Source organism: Pseudorca crassidens, chromosome 4 (assembly GCF_039906515.1).
Source record: "Pseudorca crassidens isolate mPseCra1 chromosome 4, mPseCra1.hap1, whole genome shotgun sequence".
In the NCBI taxonomy this organism is placed as follows: domain Eukaryota; kingdom Metazoa; phylum Chordata; class Mammalia; order Artiodactyla; family Delphinidae; genus Pseudorca; species Pseudorca crassidens.
The window spans coordinates 13,355,904-13,369,026 of record NC_090299.1 but is presented as its reverse complement, the minus strand read 5'-3'; the positions used below and the strand labels follow the sequence as shown (position 1 = coordinate 13,369,026).

At 51.5% G+C, this 13,123-nt stretch overlaps 1 protein-coding gene across 12 annotated transcripts in view; it reads left to right on the top strand.

The window, feature by feature from the left end:
- JADE1 (jade family PHD finger 1) overlaps window positions 1–13,123 on the top strand; it is a 58,119-nt gene that overhangs the window by 26,943 nt on the left and 18,053 nt on the right. For 11 of the 12 annotated variants that reach the window (XM_067735078.1, XM_067735080.1, XM_067735082.1 and 8 more), the window contains exons 3-7: window positions 650–735; window positions 3,780–3,937; window positions 5,899–6,086; window positions 8,647–8,858; window positions 12,048–12,215. In XM_067735078.1, coding sequence (XP_067591179.1) covers window positions 650–735; window positions 3,780–3,937; window positions 5,899–6,086; window positions 8,647–8,858; window positions 12,048–12,215 — 812 coding nt within the window. The remainder of the gene's footprint in view (window positions 1–649; window positions 736–3,779; window positions 3,938–5,898; window positions 6,087–8,646; window positions 8,859–12,047; window positions 12,216–13,123) is intronic. The other variant, XM_067735076.1, reaches the window with a different exon arrangement.

The following is a 13,123-nucleotide window of genomic DNA, read 5'->3' as shown; positions in this document are numbered from 1 at the left end:
CAGTTTCCGTGGCTTGGCGCGGGAAAGGCCCCACGACAGAGGATAAGAGCATCTTGTCCTCGGAGCTCAGAAGAGAGCTGACAGGCATTCTCTGGGAAAGGGGAGTAGGCAATTTTATAGGTGATTTGGCCGGAGCACCTAGTCTACGGCGGGTCTGAGTTTCCCTTTTTTAGGGATTGCTAAGTTCCGTTGTGGAGTCAGACCTTTTGGGGCACGGCTTTAGGATTTAGCACAATGATGGTAGTGTTTAAAAGTTACTGGAAATTAAGAGAGAAGCTTCTGAATTTCTATTTACCAATGCAAGGCTTTGAACCTCTGCAGAAGTGCAGGCTCATGGGTGAAGGCTCTGCCCGCACGGTGTTCTTGAAAGGCCTCTCCCCCCGTGAGTTGTGCCTGTGACGCCGCAGCCCTGAACGCAGTGTGTGTGGAGTGGTCTTGTTGGCCTGCTGTGGGAAGGGAGCGTTTCAATGAGCCGTGGGGGTGGAGGAGCTCCAGGGGGGGAGAGGAGAGCTCTGGCAGAGCATCGGGCCGGCTCCTGGGGCGGTGCTGAGGGGCGCCTCGCTGAGTCTGGTTAAAAAAAAGAACCCTGTGAACCCTCAGTGATTGGTGTACTTGTAATTTATTCCTTTTCGGATATTTGTTTCTTTAGGCCTGTCAACTACTTGGTCACAGAATTCCAGATCCCAGCACAGGAGAAGTTCATGCTCCAGACATGAAGATCGAAAGCCTTCAGAGGTATTTCTTGAATGCTGGCGTGACTGTGCGTGTCGTACGTGTGTGCGTGAGTACATATGGTTGACACACACACCTGGTTGGTTGATAGTGGTGTCAGTCTGTGCATTCTTGGGCAAGTTACTTAACCTCTCTGTGCCTCAGTTTCCAAATCTGTAAGATGGGGATAATACAGGTGTTCACCTCGTAGGAGTTTTGTGAGAATTAAGTGGGTTAACACCCAGAGGTTAATATGTAGAGGGTAAATCCTGCTCAGTAAATGTTAGCTATTATTATTATTAATTCTTTTCTTTTTTTTTTTTTTTTTTCCTTCTCTGTTTCACCTTTGCTGGCTCCCAGCAACTTTTCCTATGGCCTGGAGATCAGCATGTTCAGCTGCTGCTGGTCACTGCCAGCCTCAAGTTAGTTTTAGTCGTGAATTTGTGGTTTGTTTGGCAAAACCCAGTGTAATTCTGGGATTCTGTTTAGGGGATTATGCTTAAGGCTTTCTCCCCTTCTTTTGAAATTTGTTTCTCACCTTACATTTCCCTGCTCCCTCACATTTTGTTATTATCTACCTATCTGTCATCTATCCAAAATTGTTTTTGGGTGAGTTTCTTTGTGGTTTTTGTTGGTTAGGGGCCCCTCCCACTCCTGAGATCTGTGTTCTCTGAAAACCTTGGACTGGGCTCTGAGGATCTAAGTGATGGAAGAAAAGGCATTTCAGTTTGTCACAGTGTTTAGGTGAGCAGGTTATGGGGAAGAGAGTTTTCGGTCCAGCCCCTTGGTTTTGCACTGCCTCTTAGTGGGATGACTTTAAAGACAGCCTCATCCCGTAGCGACTGAGCAGAGGCCGCCATCCATGAGGAACTTCTTCGACGGTAGCAGGGAAGCCGGGGGCGCTGTGTTGAGCGTAGGATTCTTTAGTTGTGGAATAACTTCCTCCACGAGGAAGTAGCGTATAATATACTTCAGAATTGTGCGAAACCATCCCAGGGGACACTTAAACATTAGATCAGATGCTCACGAGAAGGTGCCCGTTTTATCACCTTGATTTATTCCAGGCCTTTGTCCTTTTGAATCTGCAGCGCTGCCTTCCTTTCCTCTGGTATCGGGAGTGACTCCGCTGCTCTTTTTTCTCTCTTTAATTCCCTCCACAGCCCCCTCAATACCCTTCTGATGTCCACACCGCACTCCTGTTATTTCAGGGCAGGAATCCAGGGTGCTCCAACAGGGAGCTGATACCTGTGTGAGAGCACCGGTGCCCCAGGCGCAGCTAGAAACCCCTCCCAGAGTCGGCACTGGCAAGTGTGGACGGTGCCAGTCTTGTCCCTGACCTGTGTTTTGTTCCAGCGTTGTTTTTTTTTTTTTTTGGATGGAGTGCTAGGGTGGAGCCCAGCTGGGGACTCAGGAGCTCACGTCCATGTGAGGGCATCTGTTTCAGTCCCTGACCGTCCTCGTCCAAGTCCCTGAGCGCAGGAACGCTGGGCTGCCTTTTCTCATCTTGTTGCTTCAGTCTGATTTTCCTCCTTCTTGGGCAAAATCCCTTACTTGTTACTTACCAGACTTAGCTGGAACGTGTTTTTAACTGATGTGCTTCCTGAAGGTGTAGATCTGTGACTTTGTTTGAAAGGACTTTTTGGGGGTCTGCAGGGCACGGCTGGCAAAGTTAATGCTCACTGGGGCGCGGGCGGGCATCTGCCGCGGGGCTCGGTGCTGCAGGGGGGCCTGATCTTGTGCTTTTGTGTGTGGGGGTGCACAGCCAGGTTCTTGCTTGTTACTGGGACTTTAGAGATGAGGAGTGGCAAACTGGGGGCAAGTCGGGCCCCAGACGGCCGGCTGGAGACGTGGCCCTCTTCCTCAGACACTGCCTCAGACTTTGTTACGGTGACGTTCATTTAAGTGATCACCAGCCCGAAAAGCCACCGGGAAAAACAAATACGGACCTAATAGCAGGCGTATAGTGTGAACTGTGCTTAGCAGCACAAGAAAGAACTCCCTGTCCCAAGAAGAGAGAGTTCAGCATTGTGACTTGTGTAAACAGGGAGTGTAGCTTACAGATGCAGGCACGCTTGGTGCCAAATACAGCTTTGGGCCGGCGCTAATGCCAGGGTCAGAGCTTCCTCGTGCGGCCCTGGGACAGGAGTGGGCTGGGCTCTGGCCGCCTCCCCCCCCCCCCCCCCCCCGCCAGGAGGAGCGGGCACGCGGGGGCCACCCTTGTGCTGCTCCCCTCTTGGCCCCAGATGAGGGCCGAGGGGTGCTTTTGAGTCTTGTGCGTCTGTTTGTGGCAGGGTGAAGACAGGGTGGTAGCTTGCTTGCTTTCTTCTTTCTTCCTCTCTTGTCTCCTCCCCTCCCTCCCTCCTCTCCTTTCCCCACAAATGCTGCTTTCCTAGTAGAAGTTATGCTGGGTGAAGGTGTGCAAACACATTCTTTACCAGCCCATTTTCTACCTTGCCTCCATTGGTGTGTCGTTGCTTCTCTCCCAGATGTTTCCATCCTGTACTCTGCCCGGCTCTAGCCAACCAGGACCCGCCCTCCCCGGACACCTTGCTGTTAAGCCCGGGTGCCTGGGCAGGCGGGAGGTGGGGAGAGGCAGTCTGAGTCGAGAAGAGGGGTCCCTGGGGGCTCTGGGTTTTGGCTTGGAGTTGTTACATGGTTAGTGGAGTTTTATTTCTTAAACATTTACAAGAAAGTCACCCTTGAGTGAAATATCTCCCTCCAGGGATTTTTTAGGCGCGTGTTTTCAGCAGCCTGCTTGGTGAATTGGGAGTTCTTAGAAGTTTTTCCGGGGACGGCAGCGAGGTTCCTGTGTTGCAGTAGCTGGTGCGGACGTCGCCATCTCTCAGAGCTGGCGAGGGAGGGAGGGCAGTGTGAGCTGCTGCCACCTCCGACCCTGAGCGAGGCCCAGGGCGTGGCAGGCCGAGGGGTTTCCTGTAATAGGTCAGACTGGTTCTCTGTTGAAACAGTGACCTTGTTACGTGGCAGCTCCATGGTTACCCTGCAGCTGCCAGCGCTCTGAGTAAGAATGCAAATATCCAATGTCAGTGACCCTTTCTTTCCCTTTCCAGGTGTTTAGGACAGACCTGATCACTGCCATGAAGTTGCATGACTCCTACCAGCTGAACCCAGATGAGTACTATGTGCTGGCAGATCCCTGGAGACAGGAGTGGGAGAAAGGGGTCCAGGTGCCGGTGAGCCCTGGGACCATCCCTCAGCCCGTGGCCAGGTAGACGTGCCCCAGGGGAGGGGTGCCGCCTCTCCCCTGACAGTTGCCTTTCTGCCCTGACAGCCGGGTGCCTGAGAGGAGGAGCAGTGGTGTTTGGGTCAGCAGTGAGGCTTCTGGGGAAAGAGAAATGCAGTAGAAACACACCTCAGGTCCGAAGGTAGTGCTTTTAAGGGCCATGGGCCTCCGAACTTAACATTGCAGCCAATTGGGAAGGTGCCTCTCTCTTAGAGAGGAAGGTAAATTCCAAGGCTCCCTGGGAAGTGGCTGGCTGCGGGGGAGGGACATTTGGATGTTTGCACAGCTGCTTCCCCTCTCCCTCTGGAGGGCCGCTGTGCTGGAGAGAGGTGCCTGTCATCGGTTGGGTCCTGCCGTGGTCCCTCCACCTCTGGGGGAGGACAGGTGTGAGCAGTCCTGCCAGGTTCGGGTCCCGTGGGCGGGGAGCTTAGCGGAGGAGTGTGTTGAGGAGTACTCCTCGGATGGGCTTTCTCTGGATTTACTTCTAACCACTTTTCTCCTTAAGGGTCTTGAGGGTCGGCTCTTCGCTGACCGGCTTCAGCGTGAAGCTGGGCCGGTTTGGTTTTCTTGTTTCCTCTCCGGCCGGCTCCACTGGCCTTGAGGCTCCTCGCGGGGCGAGGGAGCTGAGTGCCCTCTGTGCTCAGCTGGCAGCCGGCTTCGCCGCCGCTGCGTGGTCAGTCACCTGCCTGCTTTGCGAAATGACCTCTTTCACCGTTGCCAAGTGTGGACTGAACTTAACCCTTGGCCCTCACCCACGTCCTGTCCCTCAGGCGCCGGCGGTGGTCGAGTCTGGTTATTGTGTCTGGGATCTCTGTGACAAATGTCCCCATAAAGATGCAGGCTGAAACGACCGCTCCGATGCCTCCACAGGTCAGGCTGCAGCCTGTGGAGTGGACGGAGGGTTTCACTGGGCTCTGTGGGAGAAACACGGTTTGGTTGCCTCAGGGTTGCCTCTGGGGCACAGCTCCGACTAGCTGTGCAGCACTGACGATCCCAGTCCAGGGGTTACGAGCCCAGCACAAGATGAGTAAACGCTAACACGGCTCATGGAAGTGTCAGCTAAAACCCTGCCCTTAGCTGAGTGGGACGAATAGCTCCCTTAACCGTGCCTGTCTCCGTGTCCTGTAGGTAAAGCCACCCTGGTAATCACAGGGTGACGGAAACACCTCGACGGCCTCTTTGGACAGCTGGGTGTTAACGCGAGCTGCCGGCACGCTGCGACGTGCAGGTGGAGGGCCGGTGGCCGTGGGGTGCTCCCCAGGCGCCTCACTCCCCGTCGGCAGTGGTTCGCCCTCTTCCTGCACTTTCTTTTGCGGGGGCCGGCAGTTCTCCAGGCGTTCCCGGGGCGGGGGCGAGGGTGCAAGTGCAGGAGTGGAGGGCACTTGTGCTCCTCCCTGGGTCCCCAGCTGTGCCGGGAGCGTCCCGCCCGTGGCTGGGACTCTGGCTCTCAGACTGCTTAGCGATGGACAAGGCCTGAGTTCTAGAACCAGAGGTGACGGGTTTCTCCCTTTGGCTTCCCGGCCTTCTGCTGTGTGTGCCCTGCCACGCGGCTGCTCTGGCTGCCTCCGTGTCCCTGAGAACCCAGGGCTTGGTGGCCTCCAGCAGGGGCGGGCAGGCCTGGTTAGTGGAAAGTGATGTAATCTTTAACCCTTGACACTGCTGTCACAGCTGGTGGCTGGGCACGGCAGCGTCCTGGGAGGCCACGTGGGAGAGGCTGATTTTGAAGACTTCTGCAGCGTTTTCACTTGCATCTCTTTCTATTTTAGGGGTTTTAACGACTCCTGCTTTGCTTTATCAGCGGTGGCGTTAGGGTTTTAACTCTCTGAACCCGGCAGTGACCTAAGGTTTGGGGATTGGAGGTGGAAGCTCGCTTGGGGGCCTCCTGGCAGACTTCCTTTCTTGTGGCAGGAAGGGTGACCTGGCTGCCTTGTTTTCTTGTTAACCAGGGTCGTGTCTGAAGAGAAGTCCCTCATGTTCATCAGGCCCAAGAAATACATCGTCTCGTCGGGCTCCGAGCCTCCAGAGCTGGGCTACGTTGACATCCGGACGCTGGCCGACAGCGTGTGTCGTTACGATCTCAACGACATGGACGCTGCGTGGCTGGAACTGACCAACGAGGAGTTCAAGGAGATGGGTGAGAGGCGGGGGCTCTGGTGCTTGGCCGCGGACGATGAGCGGCGAGTGCGTGAGGCCCGCGGTTCAGGGGCGAGGCTCCTCACCGCTGGCGACGCCAGCTCCGTCTCGGCCTCAGCCCGGTCTCGGGATCACGGGCTCTTTGTTGGAGATGCGCGTGTGCTGCTGCGGCAGGTGTGCTGAGAGGGACTCAGTCTGTGTGCGTCTCGTGGACAGAGAGGTGGGATCGAGGAGGGGTGTCTTCCACGGGCAGGAAAGCGGGGGCTCCCAGTTCCTGCCCTGCACCCTGCAACCCTGCCGGTTACCTCAAGAGAACTGAGGCCCAGAGAAATGTAGCGCTTCCCCGAGATCGCACGAGGGTCTGGTCCACAGTTTCCTGCTCTGGTGTTCTGTTTCTTCCCCCTCCGGCGGTGCTCTTCGGATGCCGCCTTCTTCAGCCGTGGCCTGCAGTTTCTCATAGGAGACGCCACTCCAGCCAAGCTCACCGTTTTCCAAACACATCCCTCGTGTTCTCACCTCAGTGATTCCCCTTGGGTCCTTTTCCAAACCTGAGTGCTTTATCCTCTCACCCGTCGATCTGTCCTGGCTTTCCTTTGGTGAAGCCCTACCTTAGCTGGGTGCCCTGCCCATTGCGATCTTTTCTACAAGTCAACCATTCTCGTGTATGTACGGCTCAGAGGACCTCGTTTGCTTGCATCTCCTTGTGTCACGACCAGGAGGACACTTGGATCTCGGCTCACACACCACTTCAGGTTGCTAAGGGTTGCCTGAAGTGTGGTGATGGCAAGTCAGGGAGACCCAGTCTGGGCTTCCTGTGAGAGACATGAGGATTCATTACCTACATTGTGCTGTATGTAGGTCAAGGTCGGGAAGTGGTGGCACAGGCTGTCTGTGTGCAGTCTAGCACATGGTGAATATCTACGGAGTGTTTCATGGTGGATTTCAAAGCCCTGAAGGGCTAAGACTTTGTTTTGTGTGGAAGCCTGAGCCTAGCACAGGGCCTGGCGTGTGACAGGTGCTGCCCTGCGTGCTGCTCCCCAGCCTTTGAATGGGAATGATGGTGTGGACTGAGCTGGGAAAGCTGTTACTCCGATATTTTGATAAAGTAGATCTCCTTCCTTCTGGTCCTTGGTTTTAGGTGTTAGTGGCCAGGATGTTAGCAGGCTAGGAGGTGGGAGTCTGTTCGGGAGTTTTCAGTGCTCTCTTGGAACTGAGTACTATGTTTTAGCTTCATAGACTATAAAATTCTACTTTGTAAAGACAGCTGTAACGCACTGGACTGACTGGGTGTCCTGTGTTAAGGCAGAGGGACAGACGGCCAGGGACCGGGGGCTTCGGTGGGTGGTCTAGGTGGTGAGTGCTGGGCTTACTCGTCAGACTGCAAGGCGGTGCTGAACACTTGGGCAGGATAAGCGATGCAGTTGTATCACATGTATCGAACGCATGCGTAAAGGCGTTCGTCTTAGCTTTTATTGGTCTTTTTTGGTAAAAATGAATTATAGGGCATAGGGCTGTATTTTCAAAGCCAGTGGTGTTTTCGGAACTGGTAGGAGGAATTGAGATGAAACCTCCTGGCCGCGCAGAAACGACCTCGTCATGAAGTAAGGTTTGAGATTGTAGGTGGCTTTTTTGACTGTGTGTTTATAGGGCTTATCACAGTGTCAGCGCTAATGTGTGCTCCAAGTTTTCTAAAACTTGGAAGTCTTAATTAAATCTATGATAATGCATATAAGTTGTTGTTGGCCCTAATGACACTTCTGTTGTTTCTTGCCAGTTACATGTGTTTGAATATTTTTTACAAGCTGTTTTTTTCTTTCCTGCATGAGTATTTTCATTGTAGGAAGTTTGGGATACGTCCGCAGATGGAAGAAAATAAAAGTCTCATCCCCACCACTAGCCGTAACCACACCATGATAACCGCCTGAAGTTTGTTTTTGGCCGTTCTTGCATAAGAATGCATTTTCTTTGATTCACCAGGAGCTGTTTGTCTCCTTTGCTTGAGACGTCCCTCGTGTTTCCGTCTTTCATGTGTCTGACTAACTATGCATCTCAGCTTAGTAAATTCAGAGGGTGAGGAGGGATAAACCAGGTAAAAAACATTTGAGCGTTCACAGTGAAATCTGTTCTCGGCACCATTTTAAGTAGCAAGAATGGAATGTGTTTTTGGAAAAAAATGCCCAAACCATAATAGGTGGTCATGGTTTTGAAGTCACTTACACGCTAGTTGGTATATATAATATTGTAATGAAACGACAGTCTAACGATATATGCATTTAATAGCCTGGAACCATTTTGGGAATGATCTTTTTACAGCAAGCACTCCATCTTCAGTGCCTGACCGTAAGGAACAAACTGTTGGGTGCAAGTCTCTTTCTGCCTCTGAATTTCAAGACCCTTCCTTGGAAGGGTCTGAGGGACATCCAATAGAAAATATTTGGGGGGCACTCAGGATAGATTTGTTTATAATATTATTTATTCATTGTGCATTTTTATTAGTATGAATAGTAGTATATATATTAATACGGGTTTATTAAAATGGTTTTGTGGCATTTTCCCTCCAGGAATGCCTGAGTTAGATGAATACACCATGGAAAGGGTCCTGGAGGAATTTGAACAGCGATGCTACGATAATATGAATCATGCTATAGAGACTGAAGAAGGCCTGGGGATTGAATACGACGAAGACGTGGTCTGTGACGTCTGCCAGTCGCCCGACGGTGAGGACGGCAATGAGATGGTGTTCTGTGACAAGTGCAACATCTGTGTGCACCAGGTATGTGGGCAGCGGGGCCCGGAAGGAGGCCCCCTGGGGTGGTTCCTCCAGACAGGGTCCATGAGTCAAAGACGTGGGCCCATCTTTTTTGTTGCTGACGGGTGCTTAGCGTTTGAAGTATTTCTTGTTACTTTTACAACCAGGAGAATAGGATCCTCTGTGGACCTCATTCTTTCTTCGCATTAGTGCCTTTATTCCCATCCACAGAAGTCAGGTTTACTGAGACTGTGTGAGCCCCTCTGCCCTGCTCCAACACCTGGCTTTATAGCTATTGAGAACACTGGAGGGCAGGGGGCGGGGGGACTCTTGAAAAGGCGGTTGGTTTGCTGTGTTAGTTGCCCTTGCACGAGCTGGATGGCTTAAAAGAACAGAAGTTTGTTGTCTTGCTATCTGGAAACTGGACGTCTGATATCAGGGTGTCAGCAGGGCCACGCTCCCTCTGAAACCAGGACGGAGAACCTTCCTCGCCTCTCCTGGCGGTTTGCTGGCGGTCGTGGGCGTCCCTTGGCTTGCAGCCGCACGACGCTGGTCTCTGGCTTTGCCGTCACTTTGTGTCCTCCCCACGCATCTGTGTCTTCACACGTCGCCGTCTTCTTGTAAGGCCGCCAGTCACGCTGGATGAAGGGCCCACCCTACTCCAGTGTGACCTCATCTTAACTGACTACATCTCCTGTGGCCCTGTTTCCAAACGAAATAGGTCACATTCTGAGGTACCTGCGGTGTTAGGACTTGCTTTAACATATACTTTTCGGACACTAGTCAACACGTAACATTTGCTAACATGTTAGTAGATAAACGGAGCCCTTGAACAAGCGGAAAGGGTCCCCTTTTCTTGAAAGTTATTTCCTGTCCTCTGCGATGTCGAGAGGATTTGGCGGTTGCTTCAGTAAGGTTGGGCACTGGGTGATTTTAAAAGCTTGGGAGAATCTTAGTCTGGACGCTTACCTCTTTCGTTTATTTTTTTCATGCAGTAATGAAGTCATTTGTATTTCTGTGGGGACATGTGTTCACATACACTCTTTAGGTAATAGGCTCTCCAGAGGTACTTTCTTTGAATTCACCTGTTGATGCTGAGATTTAAAACCAACTTAAAGGGACAGTGGCTTGGGTGACCTCTTGGCAAGAAGAATCCAGTTTGCTTTGTGAAGTTCCTGACTGTTGTTTTCTTTAGAATGTGTCTGCTTCCTGGGTTTCCCTTCTGCCTGAGGACTTTACCAGCGGTGGCCTTGTCCCGTCTCATCCTGATGGGGAGACCACAAGTCTCTTGCTTATGAAGTCATGTTATAGCCCATCTGCAGCTCTGGGTTTTCAAGTTATCTAGGCGCTTTCCTCGGGATAATGGAGAATTCTTAGAGAGATTTTGTTGTTTCAAGACCATGAGCGTTGTGGCTGCCATTGTTGCTTTTACGTTGTTGGTGCCATTTACTTGGATGATGTTTCAGTTCTTTTCCTGCTATTTTACTTCCCCCCTCACCCCCCCACGAGACAAATCTTGTTTGAAAAAAAGGGTTCTGCTTGAAAACTGCTCAAACCCTCTGCTTATAAATGAGTTAACTGAAGTCAGGGTGGGCTGTTCAGCGTCCCACTGCGGGTTAGTGGCAGAGCTGGAGCTGGAACTCGGGGAGCTCTGGACGACACCCACCCCCACACCCCCGCCCCGAGCCTGGTCTGCTGTTCTTTCAGCCACACCACGTTGCCTATTAGCATTTCCTGTGGTTCCTTTTGCTTTTGAGATGTTCTTCATGACTTGTCTTTCAGGCGTCCTTTATTTAATCTTCTGTTTTACTTAGACTTGCTTTTCCAGTAAAAAAAAAAAAAAAAAAATTACCTCTTCAAATGAGACTTTGTCTCGAGTGCCTGATACAGACCTTTCTGATATTTGAAACCTTAATTGTGTCAGTTAGCTCTATTAAAAAAAAATTTTTTTTTTCCCTTCAGTAAGTCTGTGTTGACAGTGGCTCATTCATGGCACCGACACAGTGCTCCTAAGCTCCAATCTTAGTGTCACTTAACTTCCCTGAACTATCATCCTGTGGTTTCCTTTTTGCGTCCTGGATATTCAGATTGCATAGTGGCTGTGTTTTTCCTGTCTGGAGAATTGGAACTATGTTACTGTCTCTCCACTTCCTGACTTGTAGTTCATTTAAGGATAAAGTCCTGAACAGTTTGGTGTTTTTAAAAGGCTCTGAATGTGCTCCTGGTACCATCATGGTGTTGTCTCTTCACTGCTTTAACGTTTGTCTTTTCTTTCTTTGAACCGTCCCAGTGACTTTAAGTTGCCTTGATTCCTGCAGTTTTTGCTGTCTTGTGTAATTTACCATCTTATGCAAAGCAGGCTTTGTTTTAACTATCCGCCAAAGAGACCAAATTCTCTTTGTCTAGAATGTCTCATTTTTCTGCGCCTGTTGTGCTCACTTGTGTGTGGGAGGCGGGCGGGGTGTCGGCGCCTGGTCAGTAGAGCTTGCTCAGCCCAGGGAGCGAGGCTGGTCCTCAGTTCCCTCTCCTTTTCTTTTTTTTTTTTTTTTTTTTTTTGCGGTACGCAGGCCTCTCACTGTTGTGGCCTCTCCCCTTGCGGAGCACAGGCTCCGGACGCGCAGGCTCAGCGGCCATGGCTCACGGGCGCAGCCGCTCCGCGGCATGTGGGATCTTCCCGGACCAGGGCACGAACCCGTGTCCCCTGCATCGGCAGGCGGACTCTCAACCACTGCGCCACCAGGGAAGCCCTCCCTCTCCTTTTCACTGGTGTCTCGTGTAGTAGCTCTGGGAGGCTCTCAACTGCTTTGTGTTTTTTCCCTCACTTTATAGCCCACCTCCATCAGTAAATCAGAGAGGGATGCCTTCCGCCATCTAGCCCTGGAGAGAGTTTTGAGGATTTACTGCCCAAGTATTTAGAAAATTGATATAGATGGGTATCTGTAGCAACACAGCAGCTCTTTTACAAACCTTTCTGTCCTCAAGTAGTTTTCAGGACCACCCTCTGGTCGGTAAGTACGTTGTACCTTGTACCCACCTCCCGACTGCTGCTGTGAGGCTGCCCGGCACTCTTCCTGAAAGGAGTGCCTCTATGTTGGGGGTGCTTCTGTTAAAACCTTTCTAGGCGTTTTAAAATTCGTAGACACACAGGGTAAAAATAACTCTTTTTTTTTTCTCTTTCTCTCTTTTCCTTGGGGATGTGCTGTGGCTTTACAGGCCTGTTACGGAATTCTCAAAGTCCCAGAGGGCAGTTGGCTGTGCCGGACGTGTGCCCTGGGGGTTCAGCCCAAGTGTTTGTTGTGTCCCAAGAAAGGTGGAGCGATGAAGCCTACCCGCAGTGGGACCAAGTGGGTCCACGTCAGCTGTGCGCTGTGGATCCCCGAGGTGGGTGCCCGTGTTGGTGGTTCACCTTGGGAGCCCGTGGCTGTTCGTCCTCACAGGGAGCCCTTCATCACTGGGCCACTTTGTAGCCGAGGAGTAAAAAGACACCTTTGAATTGCTACCCATTTTTCCACCTTAAATTGAATCTCGAGCATGCTGTCGTGTGGTCAGTGGTGTGTAAATTGGTGGAAATGTTAACTGGAGGCAGCCGTGAGTTGGATTCTGGGTGGAGGTGTTCAGACTTGCCTTCTGATGCCACTGCGGCTGACCCTCCGCTGCTGTCACGCTCCCAGAAGCGGACCCGCGGCGTTCCTTCGTCCGCGCTGCGGCCTGGGTGTGGCTCTGTCCTTTCCCTGGGATGGGCCGTAAACTCCTGGGCCTGGTGAGCCATGCATACAGCACCGTCACGGTTAAAGAACCACTGCCCTAGGTCACATTTTTGTGATTTTTTATTAAAATTCTTACTTGGCCTCAACCTTTTTAATTTCAGGTCTGGTCTAATTTATTTCAAGTCCCAGACTTTGACTGATTTAATTTGCTTGGCTCGCTCTGAGACTATCATTTGTGATTCAGATTTCAGCATTTTTTTGGCATATGATTTTGGTGCATTTTCCTCCCGAGGAAAAGGATCTGGGAGTGATTTGGATTGAGGCTTCACGACTCGGGTCTTGGTAGCATGGGAGTCTCACGGTTTGGTATTAACAGGGATGCAGTTCAGTGATCCAGGCTGAGAGGAGAGGGAGGGGACCTTTATCTTGGTAGTTTTCCGCTTTGTATGTAGTGATAGTTTATGACTGAAGAGAATGGCTTTCTTTAGAGAGAGAGAGATTAAAAGTGGTCAATGTTTACTTCTGCTCCATCGTTCACAACTGATTGCAATATGTTTGAGACGGATTTCCAGTCCTGACCGC